General features: G+C 38.4%; 1 protein-coding gene across 12 annotated transcripts in view; it reads left to right on the forward strand.

Annotated features, from left to right (window-relative positions):
- RASAL2 (RAS protein activator like 2) overlaps nt 1-19,435 on the forward strand; it is a 432,719-nt gene that overhangs the window by 356,247 nt on the left and 57,037 nt on the right. For all 12 annotated transcript variants that reach the window (XM_049868388.1, XM_049868389.1, XM_049868390.1 and 9 more), the window contains one exon: nt 5,425-5,534. In XM_049868388.1, the coding sequence (XP_049724345.1) occupies nt 5,425-5,534 (110 nt within the window). The remainder of the gene's footprint in view (nt 1-5,424; nt 5,535-19,435) is intronic.

The following is a 19,435-nucleotide window of genomic DNA, read 5'->3' on the forward strand; positions in this document are numbered from 1 at the left end:
GAATGGGTGGCTGGAGAGGAGGATAATGGCTATTGGAGTCAAGGAATTGTGAAGCTGAGTTATTAGATGGGTCACTACCTAGTTATTTCCTTAAGAAACGTAGAAATAGTGTAGACTAGGGGCTAAAGTCCTTAATGAATAAAGTGGCAAAGAGATTGACACAAAAGAGTAGCAAAGAGGGATAGAGGATGCTAAAGCAAGATGGAGTGAACTTCAGAGAATAAGCTTTTATTGCAGACCATTCTTTCTGGGTTCCATGGGATAGTGAGTTGGGGAGAATGAGAGCCTCTACCAAATAGCCTCAAAGGGAAACAGTATTCTCAGGTGAAAACCAGGTTTCAGTTACATCAAGGTGAAAACAGAATTTTGTAGTAGATTCTGCTACCTCTGCAAAATCACTGACAACTCTGGGTAGTCTTAAGCTTTCCCTTACCTGTATTCCTAAAATAACCATAATTTTTTACATATATTTATCAGATTCTTATTGAGTACTTACTAAGATTTGGATACTGTGGTTGGTAAGATAGATATACCTTCCCCCAAAAGTTTAAAGACCAACGGGAACAATACATTACAAGTAGACAAACTACTTTTCCAGTCTTACTTTTCACCACTTCTAATCATATATCAGAAGCCCTGTGGTGCAATGGTTAAGCGCTTGGCTGCTAACCGAAACGTTGCTGATTTGAACCCACCAGCTGCTCCAGAGAGAAAAGACTTGGCAATCTGCTCCCATAAAGATTACAGCCTAGGAAACCCCATAGGGCAGTTCTACTCTGTCCAATAGGGTCGCTAGGAGTCAGAATAGACTCGACAGCATACAACAATCACATAGCAGAGTCCCTTGGTGGCACAAGCAGTTAAGCTCTCAACTACTGACCGAAAAGTTGGCTTTTCAGACCCACCCAGGAGCACCTCAGAAGAAAGACCTGGAGATCTGCTTCTGAAAGGTCACAGCCTTAATAACCTATGGAGTGCAGTTCTACTGTGCAACATTTGGGGTCGCCATGAGTTGAAACAACAGCAGCTGTTTTTTTTTTTTTTTTTTAATCATAAGCCAGTCAGACTAAATTTAAAAGCAAACCCATTGCCATCGAGTGGATTCCAACTCATAGCGACCATAAAGGACAAAGTAAGACTACCCCTTATGGTTTCTAAGGCTGTAAGCCTTTACAGAAACAGACTGCCACATTTTTCTCCCATGGAGTGGTTGGTGGGTTCAAACTACCACCCTTTTGGTTAGCAGCCAAGTGCTTTACCACTGTGCCACCAGGGTTCCTTTCAGACTAAGTCTACTTATACTCACCCTACATATTCTGTGTACTCCTACTGCCATGCCATTTCCCATGCTATGCGCTGTACCTTGAGTGCCCTTGCTCCTCAGCACCCCGAAGCCTAAATCCTGTCTACCCTTTGAGACCTAGCTCATATTCTACTTCTTTCATATAACCTCCCTGTATCTCTCCAGGTGATGTAACCTCTTCTTTCCCTGAACTCCTGAAATTATTTTATATGTATTTAAAATAATACCATACTTCATCAATTCTAAGGTGCACATTTTTTCATTTTTTAACATCTCTGTAGATTACTCATTTAAGACATGCTGTTCGTCGTCAACATTCTTAAAAGAACACGGGATGATATTGTGTGGGAACACATGAGCAACAACTACACTGAGCCGAAAAGTACTTCACAAGAATGAAAAGGCAGGAATACTTTTACTAATTTACTCTGCAGTATTCTTTTTATATATTTACTATGTGATATATGATAAAACCTATCTCAGTAAGTCTTTTACAATGCTTGTTTAATACAAAATATATTTTTAAGTGATAAAGCATTGTGTTATGGTTGAGTTGGCAGCCATTTTTTCTTAGTGTATATAAAATAATGATGTGACTTAAAATCACTTGTGCCTTACATTCAAAGAAGTATGATAATTAACTCTTATTTATTTTGTGATTAATGTGCCAGGCGTTAAGAACAGATACCTTCCTAATTATGTCATACCTGTTACCCATTGCCATTGAGTTGATTCTGACTCACAGCGATCCTATAGGTCAGAGTAGAACTGCCCCATAGAGTTTCCAAGGAGCACCTAGTGGATTTGAACTGCCACCCTTTTGGTTAGCAGCCGTAGTACTTAACCACTACGCAACCAGGGTTTCCACAATTATATCATGTATATTTATATACAGTTTCTAAATCCTGTATTAAACTACAAGCTCCTTGAGAGCACAGTCTGTGTTTGTATTATCTTTGATTCCCTTACAATACTGGTACAGTGGTTTTCATCAGATAGACATGAAATAAATATCTGTTAAATAAATGGACTAAATATGCGTTACAGGTAATCCCCGACTTACAATGTAGTGGAGTTACAACAACCTCACTTATGACCATCCATTGTTTCTTTTTTTGTACATCTTATTGTCAGTAGTATGTCTCACATACAGTGTTGCAGCGCCTTATTTGCTGATGTCATCATTGTCATTCCAACCCTCAAAGACAAGTAAAAATTAGATTTATGAAGATACTGATAATAAAAGGCAATAGTAATGAAAACTAAAAAACAAATGAGGTATTTGACTTATGCCAGAACGGACTCACAATGGAGTCATCAGAACAGAACCTCATTGTAAGTCAGGTACTATCTGTATGATATAACAAGTGCCACAAAAAGGTAAAGTTTAATGTACTATGTGAGTGAACATCTACTGGTACACTTTTAGTTAACGTCTTAACTGCAACTTTATTGGTGGTGGTGGTGTTAGGTGCCATTGAGTCGGTTCCGACTCATAGCGACCCTGTGTACAACAGAACGAAACACTTCCTGGTCCTGCACCATCCTCAGGATTGTTATGCTTAAGCCCATTGTTGCAGCCACTGTGTCAATCCATCTCGTTGAAGGTCTTCCTCTTTTTCGCTGACCCTTACTTTACTAAGCATGATGTCCTTCTCCAGGGACTGATCCCACCTGACAACATGTCCAAAGTATGTGAGACACAGTCTTGCCATCCTTGCTTCTAAGGAGCATTCTGGTTGTACTTCTTCCAGGACAGATTTGTTCATCCTTTTTGCAGTCCATGGTATAAAAGGTCAACTCAGTGAGTTTGGTTTGGTTTCTTTTTTGTGTGTGTGGTCAGGTTTTGGAGCCAGATCTCAAGTTAGGCTACTGGTTTTGAATCAATCCTAAAGAACCCTAATAGAATTCTGTGAACTTAGATCTGGTTTGCAGACTGCGTTTTTGAGCAAATATGATGCATTTTGGTTGAGTCATGGAAAGTAGTAAATAAAACCTTTGCCTTGGAGGGCTACAATGACTTTTCCTAGTGACACTGAGATTGTGTAGGACACCAGGCAAATACCGGTCTCTGACAAATATAGTACTTTTAAAAATAGCCTTGTTTTCTTCCCTCCACTCCATCTCTGTATACTTATAATAAACTGGAATAAAAAGCTTAGGGAAATTTAGGGTAAATTATGACTGTGATATTTTCTAGGAGTTTTCACCTTTATCCTTTGAGCTGCAAGAACAACAGGATAAAACTAACTATTTTTGTTTAGTCAGCTAAATAGCTGTACTTGTGATTCACATGAATTCGTTTCCATTTTCCTGCATTGGAAGGATCAGTGCTTATGTGGTTATAAAACCTTAGCCTGGAAAAGTACCGTGGTAGTCCATAGTGCTGTTCACCAAATAGTTCCAGTTCTCTTTATGGACACATAGTAGGAGTGCCTTCCCCAGTAAAATTAGGTGTGATCATTTGACTTATTTTGTCTAATGAAATGAAACCGGAAGTGACATGAGTCACTTCCAGGCGAAAGCTTTAAGAGCCAGTGCAAAATTTGCCATGCGTCCTTTATCCTGCTGCTGCAGCGTACAGGCACAAAGATGGAGCCTCCCTTAGGCTAAGTCCCTGAGTGTGGACAGGATAGGGTAGACCCATTCTCCCATTTCCGTGCTTATGGAAACGTAGCATAGCTTATGCCACTAAGATTGTGGGGTTATTAGATAAGCATAACCTAACTTAAACTGATTGATACTGTCCTAATTCCAAAACAGTGAGTTTTGGTTGTAGCTAAAGGAATATAAGGAAACCCTGGTGGCATAGTGGTTAAGTGCTACAGCTGCTACCCAAAAGGTTGGCAGTTCGAATCCGCCAGGCGCTCCTTGGAAACTCTATGGGGCAGTTCTACTCTGACCTATAGGGTCGCTATGAGTCGGAATCGACTCGACGGCAGTGGGTTTTTCGGTTAAAAAAGATTTGATATGCTGATATTCTTCCCGTTTCTTTTTCTTTCTTATGAAAACTTACGCTAATTGTACACAGCTTCTATAAGGTGACAGTCATCTCTTGGATGAATATCCAGGATGACTAGAAAGAGTAATTTTCCCCACTTCAAAATATCTTTTCTTTGAATTACATCCTTTTCCAAGATACTTATGTATACTTCTCAGGATACTTATATATACTTCTATATGGTGTCCTTTCGTCTGCCAGCAATAGAATAGTAAGTTTCTTGAAGACACCGACCATCATAATGCATTCTTGCATTTATTATTTTAATCAACGAACTTTTATTGAATACCTGTTATTTGCCAGTGTAGAGACTAGGAAGATGTTCAGGAACTCTAGATAGTTTGGTGGAAGCGTCAGAAGGTAAGAAGGGGCCAAGACTGTAAAGCAGTGATTTCGAACTTCGTTTTTCTGACGTCTGAATGTTTCAATGATTTCGTAAATGATTCTGTCTGTATTTTGAAATAGTTTAGCTACATTTGAAACTTAACTTTACAAATACCACATCTAAGATGATAAAAAAAAAAAAAAAGATCGAATTTTAACACGTTTGAGACCATCAACATATTGCCTTATTCTGCTTAGTTAACTTTTTCGTGTACAGATCTTAGACTAAAACTTTTGTTCTCATCATCAGTGTCTTCTTTTAGTTCTCCAGTGCACCAAGCACCTTCTCACCACAGTATCATTGCACCTGCTACTCTCTTTGTTTTCTATCAATTTAGATTAGGAAATCACTGGATGCCATTTCTACTGAAATTGCTGACACCATCTTCATGGAAAAGAGTGTATTTTTCTGTTATACTGTTGTGTTTTTAAAAATCTACTAGTAGAGTTAAATGTTTCTCTATCATAAAAAAAGAATCATAGCTAGTATAAATACTGTTTAAGAATTAAGAAATTAGGTGCTAACAAAAAATTTAATTATCTCAATCATCATTGAAGAAAAAAAAATTCCCATCACGTTACCAGGTGGTATCAAACAACTATTATTTACAAAATTGAAAAACTCGATTCTGTTTCTGGTTTTCATTAGAAAAATCTAAACACCTTTTGCAGAAGAATAAGACAGCAAGGTGCCCTTTTGGTTCTCTCTCCTACCACTTCTACCTTTTCATTCTAGGGGTTCTTCAGCAAGCGCCTGAAAGGCTCCATCAAGAGGACCAAAAGCCAATCAAAGCTTGACAGGAACACAAGCTTTCGACTTCCTTCCCTTCGCAATACAGATGACAGGTAAAAACTGCTTAAAACAAAAGACAGTTTGAGAGTGGGTAGTGACAAGACATGTTTTGGTGTTCTCTAACTTTGCGTCAATGATAATTACACGCAATATGATAGTTACTTTTTTGAGCCAAGGTACAAGACATTGGCTTAAATACCCAACCAGCTTGGGAATCTTACAACATTGGAGACTGTGTGGATACATTAGAACTAATTTCAGAATCAGTTGTACTATTTCTATAGGCTCAAGTTTTAATGGTCAGGTGTATCTTTTTTTCTGTAGAGTGACTATAAAGAGGTGTATCTTTTTTTCTGTAGAGTGATAAAGATGATGATGATAACTAACATTTTTTAACCACTGTACTAGATGTTTTATACACATTATCTTGTTTAATTTTTATAATAATCCTGTAAGTACTATTATTTTCCCCATTTTATAGATGAAGGAACTGAGGCACAGAGAGAGAGGTCAAACAGTCTTGCCTGAGATAATACAGCTAGAAAATAGCAAAAATGAGATTTTAACTTGGACAATTTGACCCTAGAGTCTGTATTCTTCACTGTTACATTGTTCAGTGTGTATAGCATATGGAATGGGTCTTGGCTTGAAGTCACATCTAGAAGACATGTAATGAAAAGGAACCCTCAGTTTCAAAAATTAAGATGACCAGTTTGAATAAACCTCAAATACATGGCTTGCCAAGGATAATAGCCTAAAATGTTGTGTGTATGCTAGGGTACTTCTTTAATACTCCATGTCTCCATAATGTTCAAATGTAAGAAATAATGCTTTTAGTATGTTAACACATCATCACCATCTCTAATATTCATTGAGTGCTTGTTATGTGCCAGTCTTTTGTTTTGTTTTGTTTTAGAATCTCCAGTAGCTTTATGAAAAAGCCCTGTTAAGGTTGGAAGGCTAATGGAGCCTGGGTCTGGACTAGATCCATGAGATCAAGGAAGGTTTTAAAATATGCCGGGCATTTTAAACGTAATACAACAAGCCTAGATACTATTGTTAGCCTTATTTTACAGATGAGGAATTTAGGTTTAGAGAGATTGAGAAACTCGCCCAAGGTCACATAGCTAGTAAGTCCTAGAGCTGGGATTGGAATACAAGCCTGCCACTTATATTTGATACTCTTATTTATACTTGGGTTTTTTGTTTTTAAGTAACTGACATGATTTTCAGTTATTTGCCTAGCAAGCAGAAATAAAAACTATAGATTTGCCAGGCAGAGAATTACTCTCTTTGTTTTGTAGATGAAGAAACTTACGCCTTCACACATGCAGAGCTGGTGAAGGACTACTGCTTTGTCAGCCCTTCTCATCACTGAACCACATTAGAGGTGCTCTGTGAAATTTGCAAGTCTATTCACAGTATAGTGTAACTGAGATTGTTAATTGTGTCCTTTACACCTCTTTGTTTTAAGGTAAACGTAAAGGACTGGTTTTTCTTCTCATATTTTTTTGCTTAGTTTCCTATTAGCCTACAATTTTTTTTCCATTCCAGGAATTCAAAGCATTTGATAAATATGTCTCAATAAAATAGAACAATAATTTTTTTCAAATGTTGGTTTTGAAAAACAAGGATGTTGTACATTAATTCAAACATTCCCAATTCAATAGGTGATTTTTTTAATTTTTTATTTTGCATTAGGTGGAAGTTTATAGAGCAAATTAGTTTCCCGTTCCATAGTTTGTGCATGAAGTGTTCCACGACATTGGCTTCATTCCCCACCATGTGTCAGCACTCTCCCCAACAATAACTGATTTCTTAAACTCTGCAGTGTCATTTAGAAAGTTGGGTGACAAGGAGATACTTTTTATAGGTGTACTTTATTTTTTAACTTTGCATTAAATAGCACCTTCTTTATTTCAAACAAAGTGCTCTCTCCTATTCCAGTTTGCTTTAGGTAGCCCATGGGAGTTCTTGAATTAAATTACCAAGAGATCATATTCTACTAGAGTCTCTTATATTGCTATTATATAGTTAGGTCATGTTTAACCTTTCCAGTGAACTACAGTCATTTTATGTGCCTTCCATCCTATTTACTTCAATCAACAGCAGTATCTTTCTGTCTGAAACATAGCATAATAAAAAGACACTAGTAAACCTCAAATATTAGACAACCCTTTTATTTTTTAAATCCATTTGAATGATAGAGCTTTGCTCTACAGGAATTTTTCAAAAACTGTTTATATTCTTCTTGTATAAGGATGTACTCACTAGAGTTTGAATGGGTTGTAACATTATATCCACACAGATGAACAGGACTAAGATACAAGGTATTAATCACCTGAGGTCTTTGAATTGGTACCCTTACAGGTGTGACCAAACATTTTCTGAAGATCACCAGTTTTCTTGGGTCATATACATCAATTGCTGAAGTCAGGCCATTTCTTCCCAAATGGTATATGACAGTTCTTAGTAGGAAAACATTTCTTATATCAAATCTACAGAAACCTAGTAAGCAGGTTCGCCAGTTTATTGCACAAGGAAAATGTGAATAATCCTTGTTGTTAAAAAAAAGTTCAGGTAAGTAGTAAAAAACTAAAGTCCTTTATCTTTTCCATCTTCCCACATAAAGGACCTCATTAGCTAAGTTTGTTTCCTTTCAAACCTTTTTAAAACTTCATACACAATGCGCATATATGTATTTTTGCTTATTTTTACATAAGTGGGATTATACATACTATTCGTGACTTGCTTCTTTGCATAAATATTTTGGATGACGTACGTCAGTACATGTAGATCTACATGATTATTTATTTTTTTTAATATTAAAATATTTTATTGTGTTTTCGGTGAAAGTTTATACAGTAAATTAGGTACCCCTTTAACAATTTCTACACAGTTTATTCAGTGATATTAGTTATATTTGTCACAGTGTGTCAGCTGTCTCATTATTTCCGTTCTGGTTGTTTTGTTTTGAGTAATCTGATTTCCTTGCCCCATTGCCTTCTCTTTGATTTTGAGTAAATGTTCACCATTTGGTATAGTACTCATGGATGATATTGTTTATTTTATGAGCCAGTCTGTTATTTAGCTAAAAGATGACTTAATGGAATAATTTTGGTTTAAGGTTTAAAGAATATCTCAGGATGATAGTCTCAGGGAGTCTTCCAGTCTCTACTGGTCCAGTAAGTCTGAACTTTTTAAGAATTTGAGTTCTATTCCACATTTTCCTTCCATTCTCTCAGTATCCATCTATTGTGTTCCTGATCAGAACAGTACATATTGTGTTCCTGATCAGAACATTAGTGGTCATTGGGCACCAACTAGTTCTTCTGGTCTCGGGGTAGATAAGGTCGTGGTTCATGCAGACTATTAGTCCTATAGATAGTTTCTTCTCTGAGTCTTTGGTTTCCTTCTTTCTCTTTTACCCTGGACATGTAGCGACCAATAGTTGTATCTTGATGGCCACTCGCGAGCTTTTAAGACCTTAGGCACTACTCACCAAACTAGGATGTAGAACATAAACTTTATTATATTATGCCACTTGACTGAGTTGTCCCACGAGACTATAGTCCTAAGCCTTCAGACCCCATAAACCAGTCCCCCAAAGTGTTTGGTTAAGCCTAAGAAGTACCTGTGTTTTTGCCCCCATGTGCTTTATTGTATATATGAATATATATGCGTGCATACACTTCCATATACATACACCTGCATATAAATACATCTATATATGCCCACATATATACACACACATACATACCTACACACCTGTATGCATACATAATACACATGTAACCACATTCCTGTTTTTTAGTTGTTTCGCAGTTTTATATGTCATAGCTACATCGTTATTTTTAACAGCTGCATTCTTAATATGCTATAGTTTTATGTAACAATGTATTTTACTATTCTATATTGATAGATATCTAAGTTGTTTCTCCTTTTTTGGCATAAAATAGGGTTGTAATGAATATTTTTGAACTTGCACATTTTTATACCTATGTGACTAGGTCAGCTTTCTGAAATGGAACTGCTGTATTTAGAGTATGTACATTATCAAATTGTCCATTCCCACCAGCAGACAGAGATTACTTTTATCCTCAAAACAAGCTGTCTCATTTTTATCAATATGATGGATTAATAGTAGTAAACAATTATGTGGTATTTACTATGTGCCAGACAATATTCTAAGCACTTTACATGTACTAACTCATTTAATCATCACAACATCCATATAATGTCGTTATTATCATGAACCCCATTTTGAAAATGAGAAGACTGAGACACAAAAAGACAGTAGTAAGCTGCCTAAGGTCACACAGTTTAGGAAATGGCAGATCTGAAGTTCAAACCCGGGAAGCCTGGCCCTAGAGTCCACATTCTTAACCTTTATGCTGTACTGTCTCTACCAGAAGAAGCTGGGGGGGTTCCTTTGTTTTAATTTGCATATCCCTAGTGCCTAGTATAGGGAGCCCTGGTGGTGCAGTGGTTAAAGCGCTCCACTGTTAACCGAAGGGTCAACAGTTTGAACCCACCAGCCACATTGCGGGAGGAAGATGCTGCAGTCTGCCTTCCATAAAGACTTACAGCCTTGAAAACCCAGTGGGGCAATTCTACTCTGTCCTGTAGGGTCGCTATCTATGAGTCAAAATTGACTCGACGGCAGTGGGTTTGATTTGGAATACCTAGTAAGTTGAACACTGAACATCTTTTCACATGTTTTCTTCTTCATGACTTCCTGTTCATTTCCTTTCCTCATTTTTTCATCTTTCTATTGAGTTGTTTGTCTTTTTCTTGTGATTTGGAATAGCACTTTTTTATCACTAGGAATAATAAAGCACTATTATTCATGTTGCTGAAGTTTCTCCCAGTCTGTCACCTGTGTTTTAAAATCACATCTTCCAATTACATAGGAGTTTTTAATTTTCGTTTGGACAGATACAATGCTGTGCAAATCACTTTCTCTCTCCCTCCTTCAAGAAGAGGAAACATTCTCTCTGGTATTGGGAGGATAACGAAGTAGTGATTATGATATTTTAAATTCTTCAAAGTATTTTATAACCACAAACTTTTTCTGCACTTATAACATTTTAAAAAGACAAAATTATTCTCAGGTGGCCTGTGTTACTTCTTTAAGATAGCAGAAAAAACATTTTTAAATAAGCTAATTTCATCTGAAGAAGACTTACTGCATATGGACAGTAAGTTTTTCTATGTAAAACACCATAGAGTATTTTAATATGCAGTCTTGATTGATCAAAAAGACCCTTAGGGCTCCAGGTCTGTCTCGCCAATAATCCACAAGTCATAAATTCTGCTATGAAGCCCTGATGGCAGCAGATGCTGCTTATTGGATCAGTTTATAATGATCCTTAAATTCAGAATTTCCTTTGTGGGGCATAGACATAAGAAGTTAATTTTACCAAGTAATTAATTTTTCTAAATACCAAATTTTTTAATATATGGATTTTTTTTTAATATATTTAACGTCTGACAGTTATATACAAGCTACCATGCCCCATGCCTCAAGGAAATACAGAGAAGCAAAGGTTCAATCCCCATCCTCAAGGAGTCTAGTAAGAGATAAATGTCCAGGGGGAAATGGCAACTCCAGAAGAAGAAAGGTATACAAAGTGTAGGGGTTTACAAGAAGACGAGGTTACTTCTTGTTTGGTGGATCAAGAAAGACCTTAGAGGGTGGTGGCATGTGAGTTGAACCTTAAAGAACAGGTATAATTTGAACCTGGAAACAGACCAGGGAGAGGACCTTTCCTTGGAATGGACATAACAAGCAAAAGCAGAGATTAGGAAGGTTATGGTGCTTGAAGACACACACTGAATAGTTTATGATATAATATTGGAAAAGGTCAAGTTCCAGTTTTTAAGTTGGTAGGCAGCAACCTTTCTGCCTTTTTTTCCCCTTAAAATTACTCCATACAAGAAAAAGCAATATAAACTCCATCTTTTATGAAACTAGAAGAAATCTGTATGATAGATGACAAAGTTAGAGGAGGATCAGATACAATCATCTGCAAAGGGGAGTTCCAAACAGAAGTCTATCACTTAGGATTCAGATCAGCTGCTAATTAACAGATTCCTAAAATTGTAATGGTTTAAAGAAAGTAGAATTATTTTTTCCTCACATAAAAGAAGTCTGAAGGTGAGCATTTGGTAGCTGGTTTGGTAATTCCACAGTCATAAAGGACTAGGGCTCTTTGTGGAATTTCGGCTCTGCCATCCTTAGGATCTTCAAGAATCTCTTTATGGACACAAGATGGCTACTGGAGCTCCAGCCATGACATCTATGGCTATTAAGGAAGAGGGGAAGGAATGAATATTGGGAAAACAGCTAGCAGTTTCTGCCAAAGAAAGAGGCTGATTTACCCCCTATAGGACTCTGGAAAGGTTCAGAAGTACAAGCCCTCCTCTAGCTGCCTGTTCCATCTCCAACCCAACTCTAGAAGGCCAGCAGCCAGACTTACGTTTACCACGTAGCAAATTGGAGAAACTGAACCACCCCAGATAAAGAGATCTACCCCCCACCCCCCAGAAAACCAAACCCATTGCCATCGAGTCAATTCCAACTCATAGCGACCCTGTAGGACAGAGTAGAACTACCCCATGGACACTGACATTTATATATCCCATTTTAAAAGACAGCTGGTAATCCTACTGTAGGTATATCCAAGAGAAATGAAAACATGTCTATATAAAAATTCAATGGAAATATTCATAGCAACATTATTTGTATTAGTCCAAAAGTAGAAACAACTCAAATGTCCACCAGTAAATGAATAAATAAATAAAATGTGGTATAACCATATAATATGGAATATTATTTGGCAATAAAAAGAGACTGCTGGTCCATGCAACAACATGGATGAACCTTGAAAACATCATGTTAAGTGAAAGATACCAGTCACAAAAGACCACGTATTGTATGATTCCTTTTATATGAATTGTCCAAAATAGGTTAGTCTATTGTTGTTGTTAGTTGCCATCAAGTGGGCTCTGGCCCATGATGACCTCATGTATAACAGAACAAGATGTTCCCTGGTCCTGTGCCATCTTAGTGGTTGCCAGAGGCTGGGGGTGTGGAGTAGGGGTAGGTGAGGAATGTGAAGTGATTGCCAATGGATACAGGGTTCCTTTTGGAGGTAATGAAAATGTTTTAAACTTAGATTGTGGTGATGACTGTACAACTCTGTGAATAAGCTAAACATTGAATTGTATACTTTAAATGGGCAGGTTTTATGGTATGTGCAGTATATCTTGTTATGCGTTAAATTTTATCCCCCCAAAAGATATTTCATGTCCAAATCCATTGTATCTGTGACTGTGAACTTATTTGGAAATAGGGTCTTTGAGTATGTAATTAGTTAACATAAGGTCATACTGGAATAGGGTGGGCCCTAGTCCAATATGACTAGTGTTGTTTTAAGAAGAAAACGTGAATTTCCAGATTAGAAAGGCCACCAAATTTCCAGCATATCATTGTGAAATATCACTTTAACTTTAAAAAAATTTTCTTAAAAGCTTCTAGAAAGAAAAAAATAGGTTACACAGAGCATGGAGAAGACAGTACTGGCAACACAGTAGTCCGGGAGCTGGTATTTGTCTAGTCTCCAGCCCTGACTGTGCACACCACCACATGGATAGACGTGGATGGGACAGGCCAGCAGTGGCCCTCCTTAAGATTCATTCAGTTCTTGGGCTCACCAGCAAAACCAGACCATGATGTGCTTTCCCTCATAAAGCTACCCTAGGGAGAAAATGTGTGGACAGGACCCACGGGCAGTTACATACTTGCCATAAATGAATAAATAGACACTTATAAGAAAAAACTGGTTACCTACAAAGGAGTGAGGGAAAGAAATGGCAATGCCTTCAAAATTCTGAGTGGAAATTATTTTCAGCCCAATATTCCATATCTCACGGCAGTCCTTAAATGTCAGACAAAGGAGTTTGGATTTTATCCTGTAAGCTATGGGAGAACATTTAAACATTTTTTGAGCTGAGAAATTACCTAATCAGAATTGTGTTTTGGATAGATTAATTCAGCAGTAGAATTTCAGATGACTTAGTTTGCAGAAAGATGATTGCAAGTTTGGGGGACCGGTTAGCAGAGATAATGAAACCTTTAAGGAGGGGTAATAACAGTGGGAGTAGAAAGGTAGAAACAAGACAGAAGGAGCATTTTGGAGGCAAAATCAATAGGATGTCACAAAGTCATCATTGTTCTAAAGCCATCTAATCAGATAAAAGCCAGTAAAGTGATTCCCTAGAATCAATATTGTCAGCATTTTCACATTAAATTCATGCCATGTAGGAGAGTATTGGGAAAAAGAAGAGAATAAACCCTGTGATATTTCTGTCTTTAGTTCAAATGCACTTAAAACTAGACAATGCTGAAAAGTAATGGTCATACTGCACTGTCCAGGCATTCTAGGATTCCATGTGCCTATCAGGTTGCCAGGTTTGCTCTGGAAGTGCTCCTTAAATTTACCAAAGACTTGAGGTAAACATAGGTAAGCAGAATCAAAACCAAACCCTTTGCCATCAAGTCGATTCTGATTCATAGCAACCCTGCAGATAAGTCTAGGTAAAAAATAAACCTGTGGATTAGACTTCTCACCCCCTCCATGTCTCCCTCAAGTAATAAACCTTCATAGTACTATCCTTAATTCTGAAGCTGACTTACAAAGTATGATTTTTTAAAGAATTCTACTTGTTTTTTGTCAAGGGATATGTAAATGTGGTGTTGACTAATAGAGGCAACTTTGTTACAATATATTCAGGCTCTTAAGTTTCTCCTTATTAAAGCTAATTTTTTTTTAACTTTTTATTTTGAAATTATGTACTCATAGTATACTATTAAAAAAAATAGAACATAGAGTCTTGCAAACCCTTCCTCTAGCCTTTCCCATTAGTGGTATCTTATATAACTGTGGTATGATCGAAAAATCAGGAAATTGAAATTGATTGGCACAATATTATTAACTAGACTACTCATTCAGTTGTCACCAGTTTTTACATGCACTTGTGTGTGTGTGTGTAGTTTGTGCAGTTTAATGCAACATATAGATTCGTGGAACCACCACCACAATCCGATACGTAACTTTTCCATTACAAGAAAGGAACTCTGTCGTGTTGCCCACTTATAGTCATACCCATCACCCCATCACTGTCCCTTGGCAACCATTAATATGTTCTCTGTCTCTATAGTTTTATCATTTCTAGAATATTATCTAAATGTATACAGTATGTAACCCTTTGAGATTGCCTTTTTCCCCTAAACAAATGCCCCTTTTTGTTCCTTTTTATTGTTGAATAGTATTCCATTGTATTACTGTAACAGAGTTTGTTTAACCATTCACCCATTGAAGGACATTTGATCGTTTCTTGTTTTTGGTTATTACAAACAAAGATGCTGTGAACAATTGTGTGTAGGTTTTTGTAGGAACGTAAATGTTCGCTTTTTTGGGTGAAAGCCCAAGAGTGCAGTTGCTAGGTTGTATGGTAAATGCATTTTTAGGTTTATAAGAAACTGCAAAACTGTTTTCCAGAGTAGCTGTACAATTGTACATTCCCACCAGCAAGATTTGTGGGGGGTTTTTGTGTCGTATCTAAGAAATTTTTGCCTACTGCAACGTCTTAAAAATTTCCTCCAGTTTTTGTCTAGAAGCTTTGTAATTTTAGCTTTTATATTTAAGCCTGTGATTCATTTAGAGTTATTAATCAAAATTCTAAACTTGCTCCAGCCAACCCAGTTACAGGCAGACAGTCTACCTTTGGGGAAGGAGATATGGTAAGCCACTTCTCTCTTTACCTACTTTTCCTCTCCAGCTTGGTAACCATGGTTTTAGGTGCCCTCTAGGTTGTGGACAAAGGGAGAAGGAAAGTGGGGAGAAGGGATAACAAAGTTGTGGTACTATTTTAACTTTCATTTATACTCTTGGAGACTGACAGATGTTCGAAGCAGACTTTTGAATTTATCAAGGATTTCATTTTAATTGAATCCACAATCAATGCCCGTGGAAGCAGCAGTCAAGAAATCAGTGACGTATTATCGCGTAGACCTCTTTAAAGTGTTAAAAAGCAAAGACATCACTTTGAGGACTAAGGTGCACCTGACTCAAGCCATGGCATTTTCAGTCAGCTCATATGCATGCGAAAGCTGAACAATGAATAAGGAAGACCGAAGAAGAATTGATGCATTTGAAGTATGGTGCTGGTGAAGAATATTGAATATACCATGGACTACCAGAAGAACAAACAAATCTCCCTCGGAAGAAGTACAGCCAGAATGGTCCTTAGAAGCGAGGATGGTGAGATTCTGGACATGTTATGAGGAGGGACCAGTCCCTGGAGAAGGACATCACGCTTGGTAAAGTAGAGGGTTAGCAAAAAAGAGGAAGACCTTCAAGAAATGGATTGGCACAGTGGCTGCAACAATGGGCTCAAGCATAGCAAGGATTGTGAGGATGGTACTGGTCTGGGTCGCATTTTCTTCTGTTGTACATGGGGTTGCTGTGAGTTGAAATTGACTCAATGACATCCAACAACAACATTCTCTCACGAGGTGCTTTGGGGAATTCTTCAGAGTTCCTAAGGAACTCTCACTTATGGTTTCATTGACTTGGGCAGGTACATCTCTAGACCAGGTGTTCACTTGCAACTCCTTTCACAGTTCCTAGAAGTAATTCTTGCCGCTTTGGTCTCTGCACCCTTGCAGTCAGTCCTCTGGTAAACCAGAAACTTCTGCATGCACTTTGCCCTGACAACCTCTAGGAGTGCAGGCTGATCCGAAAAGCAGCAACACTCTAGCTCTGCCACCAAGCAGTTAGTGGATCATTTCTCATCATCTGGATTTCCCAGGTAAGACTCAGACTCCACCGTCTGTGCATCCTCTACCCCTATCATATCCCTTATGGGGAGCAGGGAGATGAACCTCACAGCATTCTCGACAAATCCCTTTCCTTCTCACATATTCTGACGCTTTTTATATTCTTGATCTGAGGATTTCAAGATAGTGGAACTGGTTCCGAAACATTTTCTTTGTGAAATGTTTCTCTTGCACTTCTACAGTTTGTCTCATACTTCACTTTGGTGTATATCATCTGTTTTATCTTACTGTCTTGACTGAAACTTCAATTTTAACATCTTATTACATATATTTCAATATGTATACTTTATATGTAAACATATATAGCACCCACCCACCCCCCCCCCCCATTGCCATTGAGTCGATTCTGACTCATAGCAACTCTACAGGCCAGGGTTGAACTGCCCTGTAGGATTTCCAAGGCTGTAATCTCTATGGAAACAGACTGCCACATCTTTCTCATATGGAGAGGCTGGTGGGTTCAAACTGTCTGCCATTTGGTTGGCAGCCGAGTGCATAACTACTGAGCCACCAGAGCTCCTTAAACATACATAAAGAAGCTAGTCTACAGGACTAATAGCCTACCCAAGCCACGGCCTCATCTACCCTGAGACCAGAAGAACTAGATGGTCCCCAGCTACCACTACGGATGATTCTGGTCAGGACCACAATCGAAGGACCCTGATAGAGCAGGGAAACATGCAGAACAGAACTCAAATTCTTAAAAAGTCCAGACTTACTGGACCAGTTGAGACTAGGGGACTCCCTGAGACTGTCACCCTGAGATACTCTTTAAACCTTGAACCTAAACCATCCCCTGAGATCACCTTTGAGTGAAATAACAGATTGGCACACCAAATAAAGGATATTCCTCATGAGTATAGTGCTTCACTAAAAACACCGTCTCTGTGAGACCAAAGATCAACAAATTACTCTAAAGCAAAGATGAGAAGATAAGGGGGCAGGGAAGCTGTAGAGTACTCGAAACGGAAGAACCAGAATGCAGCTAAAGAGAATGTTGACACATTGTGAAAAATGTAACTAATGTCATTGAACAATTTGTGCAGAAATTGTCAAATGGGAGCTTAATTTGTTGTGTAAAGTTTCACTGAAAACACAATAAAATATTATTAAAAATAGAGAATAAATATGTATTTATAGGTGTTAAATGCTTTTATTAAGTCTGCAGTCTTTAGCATAACATATGAAGTGCAACACGGCCCAATCCTACGCTACCTCTCAGCATTGTTGCTGTTGTTGTTAGGTGCCGTAGAGTCAGTTCCGACTCATAGTGACCCTATGCATAACAGAACGAAACACTGTCCAGTCCTGCGCCATCCCTGCAATTGTCGTTATGCTTGAGCTCATTGTTGCAGCCACTGTGTCAATCCACCTCATTGAGGGTCTTCCTCTTTTCCGCTGACCCTGTACTCTGCCAAGGATGATATCCTTCTCCAGGGACTGATCCCTCCTGACAACATGTCCAAAGTATGTAAGATGCAGTCTCACCACCCTTGCTTCTAAGGAGCACTCTGGTTGTATTTCTTCCAAGACAGATGAGTTTTTTCTTCTGGCAGTCTATGGTATATTCAATATTCTTCACCAACACCACAATTCAAAGGCGTCAGTTCTTCTTCAGTCTTCCCTATTCATTGTCCAGCTTTCACACGCATGTGATGCGATTGAAAATGCCATGGCTTGGGTCAGGTGCACCTTAGACTTCAGGGTGACATCTTTGCTCTTCAACACTTTAAAGAGGTCCTTTGCAGCAGATTTGCCCAGTGCAATGCATCTTTTGATTTCTCGACTGCTGCTTCCATGGCTGTTGATCGTGGATCCAAGTAAAATGAAATCCTTGATAACTTCCATCTTTTCTCCATTTATCATGATGTTGCTTATTGGTCCAGTTGTGAGGATTTTTGTTTTCTTTATGTTGAGGTGTAATCCATACTGAAGGCTGTGGTCTTTGATCTTCATTAGTAAGTGCTTCAAGTCCTCTTCACTTTCAGCAAGCAAGGTTGTGTCATCTGTATAACGCAGGTTGTTAATGAGCCTTCCTCCAGTCTTGATGCCCTGTTCTTCCTATAGTCTAGCTTCTCGGACTATTTGTTCAGCATACAGATTAAATAGGTATGGTGAAAGAATACAACCTTGATGCACACCTTTCCTGACTTTAAACCAATCAGTATCCCCTTGTTCTGTCCAAACAACTGCCTCTTGATCTATGTAAAGGTTCCTCATGAGCACAATTAAGTGTTCCAGAATTCCCATTCTTCACAGTGTTATCCATAGTTTGTTATGTCCACACAGTCAAATGCCTTTGCAAAAATCAATAAAACACAGGTAAACATCCTTCTGGTATTCTCTGCTTTCAGCCAGGATCCATCTGGCATCAGCAATGATATCCCTGGTTCCACGTACTCTTCTGAAACCGACCTGAATTTCTGGCAGTTCCCTGTCAATATACTGCTGTAGCCATTTTTGAATGATCTTCAGCAGAATTTTGCTTGCATGTGATATTAATGATATTGTTCTATACTTTCCACATTCAGTTGGATCACCTTTCTTGGGAATAGGCATAAATATGGATCTCTTCCAGTCAGTTGGCCAGGAAGCTGTCTTCCATATTTCTTGGCATAGACGAGTGAGCACCCCCACGTGTCTATCAGTTTGTCGTACTGTGGGGGCTTGTGTGTTGCTGTGATGCTGGAAGCTATGCCACCGGTATTCAGATACCAGCAGGGTCACCCATGGAGGACAGGTTTCAGCTGAGCTTCCAGACTAAGACAGACTAGGAAGAAGGACCCGGCAGTCTACTTCTGAAAAGCATTAGCCAGTGAAAACATTATGAATAGCAGCGGAACATTGTCTGATATAGTGCTCAAGATGAGCCCCCCCCCAGGTTGGAAGGCACTCAAAAGATGAGTGGGGAAGAGCTGCCTCCTCAAAGTAGAGTCGACCTTAGTGACGTGGATGGAGTAAAGCTTTTGGGACCTTCATTTGCTGATGTGGCACGACTCAGAAGAAACAGCTGCAAACATCCATTAATAATCATAACCTGGAATGTAC

This window comes from Elephas maximus, chromosome 24 (assembly GCF_024166365.1).
Source record: "Elephas maximus indicus isolate mEleMax1 chromosome 24, mEleMax1 primary haplotype, whole genome shotgun sequence".
Classification (NCBI taxonomy): Eukaryota; Metazoa; Chordata; class Mammalia; order Proboscidea; family Elephantidae; genus Elephas; species Elephas maximus.